Raw genomic sequence first — 8,142 nt, forward strand, 5'->3', positions numbered from 1 at the left:
CATCCTCCATTTCTGCTCCACCCTGGGGCTTCACCCTCTGCTGCCATCAGCACCTCCATTCCTGGGGAGCTCCCAGAGCTTCCCAGTGGCTGCAGCTTGAGAGACAAATGTTAGAAGTAGAGAAGGACTTTCCATCTACTACAATAGTTGACAAGGGGGTAGGGAGTGAAGTGGAGTGGAAGGGGTGGAGTGGAAACTTTGGGGACCTTCTTGTACTGGGAGTCTGAGTATGTTTCTGTGCCTTGATTATCCACAGGTTCAGATTATCCCTGTGTCTTTTTGGCAAATGCATGGCCTTTATCCAATGGCCCACGTGCCTATGTATACTATGTATACAGGATGTTGGTCTGTTTGGGGTTCTGCCCCTTGGGCAGGCTTGGAGTAAGAAGCAAAGCTCTCTGAAGCATGACCCACCCAGTACCATTTGGCAGACAAGTAGGGCCAGCAAGAGGTAGAGGGATGAGAGCAGGGGGTGCTGGGGCAGCGTTCTGCTCTCCCTTTCCTGCTCCCGTGATTGGCTTTTCTCCCACCCAGTGTTATCTCTCTGTGTCTCTCCCTGCCAGCCCCCTCCCTGGTGAGGGCTCTTCTGGGTTTTTTTTTCTGCCTCTCCAGTTCTTCCCTATTTCTTCTCTCTAAGTCTCTCTTCCTCTGTCACTCTGGGTCTCCCAGGGCCCTTCCCGACCTCCAAATCATGAGCACAGAGTGGAGACCATGCAGAGTGCCTGGGAATGGGCACTTGGCCATGGTACCTTGCCAGGCAGCCCTGCCTGCTCCAGATGCTACAGGTATGGCTACCTCACCTAGCCATGCCATTCGGTGCCACTCTGCAGGGTGGGGAGGGAGTGGCTGAGGGCTGGAAAGGTGGGGTCCTGGCCTCTAACAGCCTTCAGTCACAAGCTTCCTAGACTTTCTCTTGTCTCTCTACCCCTGCCTTGCTCTTAGTGTGGATGGCTGGGGTTCTTTCTCCCTAGGGCAGGAAAGTACTGTGCTCATTCTTTTGGGAAATCTCCCCTTATACCTAACCTTCCTCCCTCCTGCTCTGATCACAGCCCCTTTTCTGGAGGAATCAGTCCTTTCAAAGCAGAGCAATGGTTATTTCCTCCTCAAATATATTCTTACATTCTTATACAAGAAAGAAGCTGACAGGGATCAAAGAATCATTTCACCCCCCACTACCCAAGTTCCCCTACCAGGCTGGGGAATCTCAATGCAGGGGGCAAGCAGCCTGGGGTGAGGGAAGGTGGAGGACGGTGGTGGTGGCTTGGAACTGGGGAGCAGTCACCAACTTCTCTTTCCCTCTGTCCCCATCCCCTAAACTACAGAAACCACTCAAAACTCAATGTAAGCCTGCCCTTCCAGGGAGGGCTTGGGGCTGTGAAGGTGGAAAGACCATGGGCCCTGGGCAACCTTCCTGCCACATACCACCCAGCCCTATCCCTATTGGGTCACCCCTTGGGGGAGCCTGATCAAGTGACCAGGACCACCTCTCTTTGGGCCCTCCCTAGGAGGTCCATGCCTGGGGACTCCTCAAACCACTGGAGCAACTTAAGGAGGGGGCTGTACCTCCACCTCCCTCAGCCATTAAAAAAGGGACAAACTAGGCTCTATAAACATCTGTAGACCTTACAGTCTCCACCCCCTCCCATTCTGGTCACAGAAGCCGCTGTGGCTGGAGGGAATAGTGGGAGTTTGACCCCAGCTCCTGGCCCTGAACTTTCCATGATGACCCTGATTATGCCACTTACCTTTCAATTAACATTTGTGGCATTTAGGCTTGGGTGCAATAAGGAGGGTCAAAAGGCAGGAATTCTGATTTTTGGAGCCAAAGACTTGGATAAGAATGTGGTCTGACTTTTATTAGTCCTCAATTACCACATCAGTAAAAAGGGACAATAATAACTGTCCTGACTTGTGTTTGTGTACTTTTTCTGAGACCAGAGCAGTCTGCATGCAGGAGTGGTTCTTAGGACCTTATTCACATTCGCAAGTTTCTATGGCTTTAGCTAGCCGGGAAGTTCCAACACAGGGGGACAGTTCACAGCTGTGTACACTGAGTGAGCTGCTTTTGAGCGGAGTGGACTTGAAATCCCCCGCACAACTACCTCTGAGTGGTAGGGCAGGGTGGGGGACCTCGGAGGAGTCACAGTCCCAAAGTACCCCTGCAGCTAGCACTGCTCCCCAGGCAAGTTCACTTAACCCCAATGATCTATCTCCTCAGTAAAATGGGAATAATACCTATCTTAATGAGTGGTTGGGCTGATTAACTGGGATAGCACAGGTAAAGTACAGGACTTGGTACAAAGTACTGTGGTTAGAAAAAAATGTTTCACTCCCTCCCTTCTTCCCATTACTATAATCTTATCTTCTTTTTATCTTACTCCCTTTTTCCTATGCTCTTTCCTGCCTTTTCTCTGTAATATCTTAACAAGTAACTTTTTTTTTTTACATTTTACTTATTCATTTTGTAACTTGTCTGATCTCATTTCTGTTTTGATCACTGCTGTACCAATGCCTGGCATCTCACAGGTCCTTCCTAAGTATTTGTTGAAGCAATGCATAAATGAAGGTTAAATGCCCTCTGTTTCTTTCCAGCTACTTTCAAATGGGCACTGATCCAGTTGCTTACCAAAGGTTATGGGAGGATTTGGGGCTGAAGTAGAAAGACAGTACTAGGGATAGAGTTAAACATATGGGTCGACTTCACAGACTGAAAAGACTGGAGCGCTATCATCCTAGGGAAGGAGGAGACCCATTTTAGTGACCTGGCTGGGGAGGCAGCAGCAGGCACTTAGGGATAATAGTGAGGTGATAAAGAGCCCAGGCTCTGAAGCCAGACACTGTGGGTTCTAATCCTAGTTCTACTTCTCCTAAAATGAGTAAAGCCCAAGGTCGCATTGGATAACAGTAGTACTTAACCCTCATGGCAGTTGCAGGGAGGAATAAATGATAACCGTGGGAACAGTTCCTTCCCTGGTACTAACAGTGCGGCCGTTAGCCCTTATTATTATTTGGTCAATGCTACCACCTGGTGGACATCTGGAGCAGGATTTCCCTGGCCTAGGGCTGGAAAGAGAGTACCTTATCAGGAGGAGGAGGGTGGAGGACCTGGGATGTGTGTTGCATCAACATTACACATGTTGAGGTTTACTGGGAGCTAGTGGGCTAGGCCCTGGTTCTTGGCACTGTGAATATGAGAACCGGCCCAAGGAGGGCAGGGAGAGAAGCTGGGTTTGCTCAGTGCCTCCCTCCTTTTCTCTTTCCCTTCCTCCCTCCCTCCCTCCCTCCCTCCTCTCCTCCTCCAAGCTTGGCCTGAGCCAAGAGGAATCAGCTCCAAGGAAGGTAGAGAGAGAGAAGGTCACTGTTGACGTCAGGGACATTCAGGTAAATATAATCTGACCTACATTTATCTGCCTTCCATACCTTCCCCCTACTCACCAGGATAGCCTTTTCTGGGCCTCTCTGATAACAGCTCTCACACTGTGGTAGGACCCCCCTCCTCCCCAGAGATCTCCATCCCTGGGACTTTATATCTAGGTCGTTCAGTACCAAATGCCGCTCTGGCTCTTGGCTCCAGCTTTGCCTCCTAGGGTGCACAAGCGTAGAAGGGATAGCGAGGACACCTAGAGGCACCATGGGCTAATCTGACAACCCCTGACCCTCTCCCAAGGCACAGAAATTTCATCCTGTCAGGGCAGATGTGAGCGTGAGTAGGGAGGTGGATAGGTGGGGGGAAGTGCATCCTAAAAACAACCTCAGGGGAAGGCTTCCATTGGCTTCAGTCACAGAGCCTTTTCTGGAGTGACTCAGTGATTGGAGGGTCTCCTGAAGAGGTGGACAGGGACGCCTTGTGGGACAGGGACCCTAGGACCTACCCAGCCTAGACCTACTGGACTAGCATCCAGGGTATCTTGGGGATGGACCCCAGGATTCTGCATGTTTAACAAGCTCATCCAGGATTTCCATTGTCTGGTTATTCTGACGGCCCTTCAGGTTTGAGAACCACTCCTTAAAAGTGTGCTCTAACTCAGACAATGTGAATGAGCTGCTTCCATCCCTCGGATGGCCAGGGCAGGGGAAGAGGGTAGGCTGCAGATCGCAGAGCGTAGGGTGCCGATACAAGCTGGGCAGGGGGAAAGGATGAAGACTGCAGAGCCAGTGATCTCTTAAGGTAGACTGTCTCGTCTACAGGCTGAGATGCGCAGGCGCTGAGGAAGCCCCCGGCCCTGGCCCCCCACCCAGGGGAGGCAGCAGGGCAGTAAGGGGCGCCTCGCACTCCCCCAGCAGCTCGTCCCTGCGGAGTCCCGCTCCCCGGTCCAGCACTTTGGCTCTCAGACTGCGCGCTGCAAGGTCCGGAGGGCCCAGGCCGTCGAAAAAGAAGTCCTCGTTGAAGATGGGGTTGGCACTGCATTTGACCGCGCGGCTCCGCTGGCCCCGCGGCCGGACGCGCGGCCGCAGCCTCAGCACCACGCAGCAGCCGCCGCCGCCGCTGCCCGCGCCGACCCGCGGCCTGGGCAGGCCCTCGGCGCTCACCAGCCGCAGCCGCAGCCTGCGGGGCCCGGCCTGGTACTCCGCAGAGAGCCGCAGCTGCCCGCCGCGGGGCCCCAGACGCAGTACGCTCTCCTTGGTTGGCTGCAGCTGGCGGCACAAGAAGTCGAGGTGGAAGAGCGGCGGCGTGGGCGGCCCCGCGCGGCGCGGGGCGTACGGGCTGGTGTCGGCGGAGCTCGCCTCCTCCGGGGACAGCGAGTGCGGCCGGGGCGGCCGTCGCCGGCCGGGGCCTGGCCGCGGCGAGCCGAAGGGTGAAGAATCCGGCGACGACGCCGTGTCGCTGTCGGGGGCCCTGCACAGGCGCAGGTCCGGCGCGGAGGCGTGCAGCCGGGCCTGGGTCGGCGGAAAGCCCCCGGCGGGGGCGGGCTGCGGGGGGTGGAACAGTGACTCCCGCCGGCGTGTATGCGGGCTCTCGGGCAGGAAGGCCCAGCCTTCGCGGCCCGCCAGGTGTGGCAGCGAACAGACCGAGGGGAGGCAGCGCCCGGCCAGGGCCTCGGCCGCGCCCGGGTCTGGAAGCCGCGGCGGGATGAAAAACTGCGGGATGCGGTCGGGGGTGAGGACGTTGGGGCAGGCGCGCGCGCGCGGGCCCTGGGAGCGGCGCTTAGAGAAGAGGCTGGAGGGCGCCCACCAAGCCCTGGGCTCCGCGGTCCTTACCCTGCAGCCAGCTTTCTCCAAGAGCCACATGCGGTGGGTGGGGGTGTGGAAGTCCAAATTCCGCGGGGCCGAGAGGGTGCAGATCCAGGCCTGGGAGGAGCTGGTCTGGTCTGGAGAGAAGAGGAGCCAGAGCAGGATGATGATGCGAACGCACCCCGGGTGGACTGACGTTGCGCCGTTCTCCCCTGGCCCGCGGGGCGACCGGGCCCCTGCTTGAGCAGGAAAAACAAAGGGTGCCAAGTCTGGGCCCCCGGGGAGAAATGGAGGGAGCCCAGGACTATACAGTCACATTTTCAGATGCAGACCTCGAACATACACAGATTCCTCCATTTGTACTCAAGGCCTACTCATTTCAGAGTGAGAGAGCCCATCTCTCCCACTAGAACACTAGGCTACTTACCGTTGGGGGACTACAGTAACAATACCAAAAGGCCTGTAGTCACAAACACGGACTTGGGTCCCGAACCCCACTCATATACCCCGCTCCCGCTCAAGAGACACGGTGGCACTAGGCGGGCTCACTCCTTCATCCCAGCCCATTTCGAAAACTCGGACTTTCCTCCAAGATCGGGTCTGGCGCCCCTTGGGCTGTCTCCACCCCGTCCGGGCGTGAGCTTCTCCAGACTGAGCCGTCCTTCAGCCCTAGCCCCACCTGCCTCCTCTTGCTCCTCCCTCGCCTTCTCGAGTCGCTCCAGGCCAGAAGCAGACTCGCTGCATTTCAGGCTGCTACCTTCGAGCACCCAGGGATAGTCCAAGGAGACGACGCACCTCTCGCGGGGCACATATCCTACCCGCTGAAGCCCCGATTGTCCCGCTCCGCCGCCCAGCCCTACCGCACCCCGAATATGCAGGGCGGGGCCCGGCCGTTTGGGCAGCCCCTCCCACTCTCCACTCCTTTTCTCGCTGCGAAACTACTGAGTACAAAGGCAGCATTGATTCTTCGCCACCCCCAGAGCTGGCTCAGGCAAGCTCCACCACCGCGCGCTCACCGCACCCCGGCGCCGCACTCCCGGAAACGTGATGTTCCCACCGGTCGGCCTGGCAGTCCGAGCCCACAGCGGGCTCCGTACAACGCCCAGAGTGCAGGCCTCACCTGAGGGCAGCTGCTGAGTCCAGGCCTCTGGCCGGAAGGGGTTCAGAGCCAGGAGGGCAGCAGCTTCCTCTCCAGCTTGCTCCCCCAACCCAGTCCTTCTGGGAGGAGCTGGCAGGGGCCTCCGTTGCCTACGTACGACCTCTTTTCCTGGATAAACACAGCTCTGTCTCTGCGGCCATCAGCCCGGCCTTCTTAACTCCTTCCTCCAGGGTTCTACCTGCAAGCCAATCCTGCGCCCCGGGCTCCTCTACTAGGCCCAGGGAGACCTGCAACGAAGAGGGAGACTGCCATCAGTGGGTGGTGGCTTCCATCCTTCTGTACTGCCCTGATCCCATCCAGCCCTCCTAGGTGAAGCCCGTAGCCGTGACCACAAAATCTATGTGCTCTGCAGAGCCCTCCTCGCTGGGCTCTGGCCTTGGCCCCGCTGTCCCATTCTGGAGCAATTCCAACAGCTCCCAGACAGGGCGACTTGCAGGGATTAGTTCTCTGAATTACACTGGCCCAAGAAAAAGTGACCACGCTCAAGTTTTCTGGACATAGAGACACTGAGGACAGAGCTGGTTCCTTCAGTGGTCAAGGAGAGGACGCCTGTGCCCCCTATCCTTGCAGAAATCTGTTAAACTCCAATCATGGAGGATGTCTACCCCTTCCCTGCATGCAGATCCTAGGGAGCACAGACCACCACTGACAAGGCACTCCAGGCACACCTACCATCCCTGTCTCTGAAAGGCATCAGGCTCATTTCCTCCTTAGGAACTTTGCTAGGCTATTTTCTCTCCTAGGACCATTCCTCCCTTTATCCTTCAGATCCTGAGGCCCTCAGTGACATCCTCCCATCTAACATAGGGGCTTCTGTTGTGTACCTTCACAGCACCCCATACTTTTCCTTTATGGCACTGACCAAAGTTTTTTTCTGTGATTTATGTATGTGATTATTTATTTAACATCTTACTAGACTATAAGCACTAACAGTGCTTAGCATGAGATAGGTGTTCAGTCAGGATTTGTTGAATGAATTAATGATATTAAGCAGAATTGTACCTGAATCTGTTCATTGATCCATTTACTTTACTAGGTAATGGGGATGAATAGAATGGGGAGCAGTCTAAGGAGAGAGGCAGACAAAAGTGCAAACAACAACAGGACAAGGCTAACTCAGCTCAGTGGTGGTTCTGGGGATGGTGGAGTCCTGTAGCTAAGAACTCACAGCTTTGGTGTCTGTCAGGTGAGATCGGGATCTGCGCTCTGCAATTTCCTAGCTGTGTGACCTCTGGCATGTAACTTAATCTCTCTGGGGCCCACCTTTCCCATCTGGGAAATGGAAAGAATATACCCAACTCTCAGAGATGGCATGAAAATAAAATGAGGAAACTCATGGGCATCAGGCAGACTTCTGCTGAAAGTACAAGACAACAAAAATCCTAATTCAGTCAGACTTGACAATTGGATATGTTTGGCTTCTGCAGTAAGAAAAGTCCAGAGGTAGGGCATGTGTCATTCAAGGAAGATTGATTGTGTGTGGTTTCATTCATTCATTCATTCGTTCATAGTTAGTGACTACCAGCTATATGCCAGGCTCTGTGCCATACTCTGGGGATATAGCAGTGAGAAAATAAATCTCCTGGCCAGATGGACTTTATGTTTTAGTAGGGGAAGAAAGATAATAGACAAAAATAAATTAGTAAAAAATACAGTTTATTAGATGGAAATCAGTGATGGAGAGAAAATTAAAGTAGCAAAGTTATCATAGACAGGAGAGCAATTTTAAATAGGGTGATCAGGGATGGCCACCTTTAGAATATAATGTTGCAGTAATGATGTGAGGGAGGGATGAAAGATTTCTGAGGGAA

General features: G+C 54.6%; 1 protein-coding gene across 12 annotated transcripts; it reads right to left on the reverse strand.

The window, feature by feature from the left end:
- Window positions 1–1,835: 1,835 nt before the first annotated feature.
- C2CD4D (C2 calcium dependent domain containing 4D) lies at window positions 1,836–6,380 on the reverse strand. Of its 12 annotated transcripts, none has more exons than XM_073234643.1 (3): window positions 5,968–6,172; window positions 5,200–5,411; window positions 1,836–4,911 (listed from the first exon to the last, which is right to left on the reverse strand). In XM_073234643.1, the coding sequence occupies exons 1-3, from the start codon at window positions 5,981–5,983 to the stop codon at window positions 4,183–4,185; spliced, it is 957 nt and encodes a 318-aa protein (XP_073090744.1). In that variant the 5' UTR covers window positions 5,984–6,172; the 3' UTR covers window positions 1,836–4,182. The 12 variants fall into 12 exon arrangements, with proteins under 12 accessions (XP_073090744.1, XP_036859290.1, XP_036859296.1 ...); XM_037003395.2 differs by having other exon boundaries at window positions 1,836–5,079; window positions 5,968–6,171; XM_037003401.2 differs by lacking the exon at window positions 5,968–6,172 and adding an exon at window positions 6,293–6,380 and having other exon boundaries at window positions 1,836–5,309.
- Between the last annotated feature and the right edge of the window lie 1,762 nt (window positions 6,381–8,142).

This window comes from Manis javanica, chromosome 4 (assembly GCF_040802235.1).
Source record: "Manis javanica isolate MJ-LG chromosome 4, MJ_LKY, whole genome shotgun sequence".
NCBI classification, from domain to species: Eukaryota; Metazoa; Chordata; class Mammalia; order Pholidota; family Manidae; genus Manis; species Manis javanica.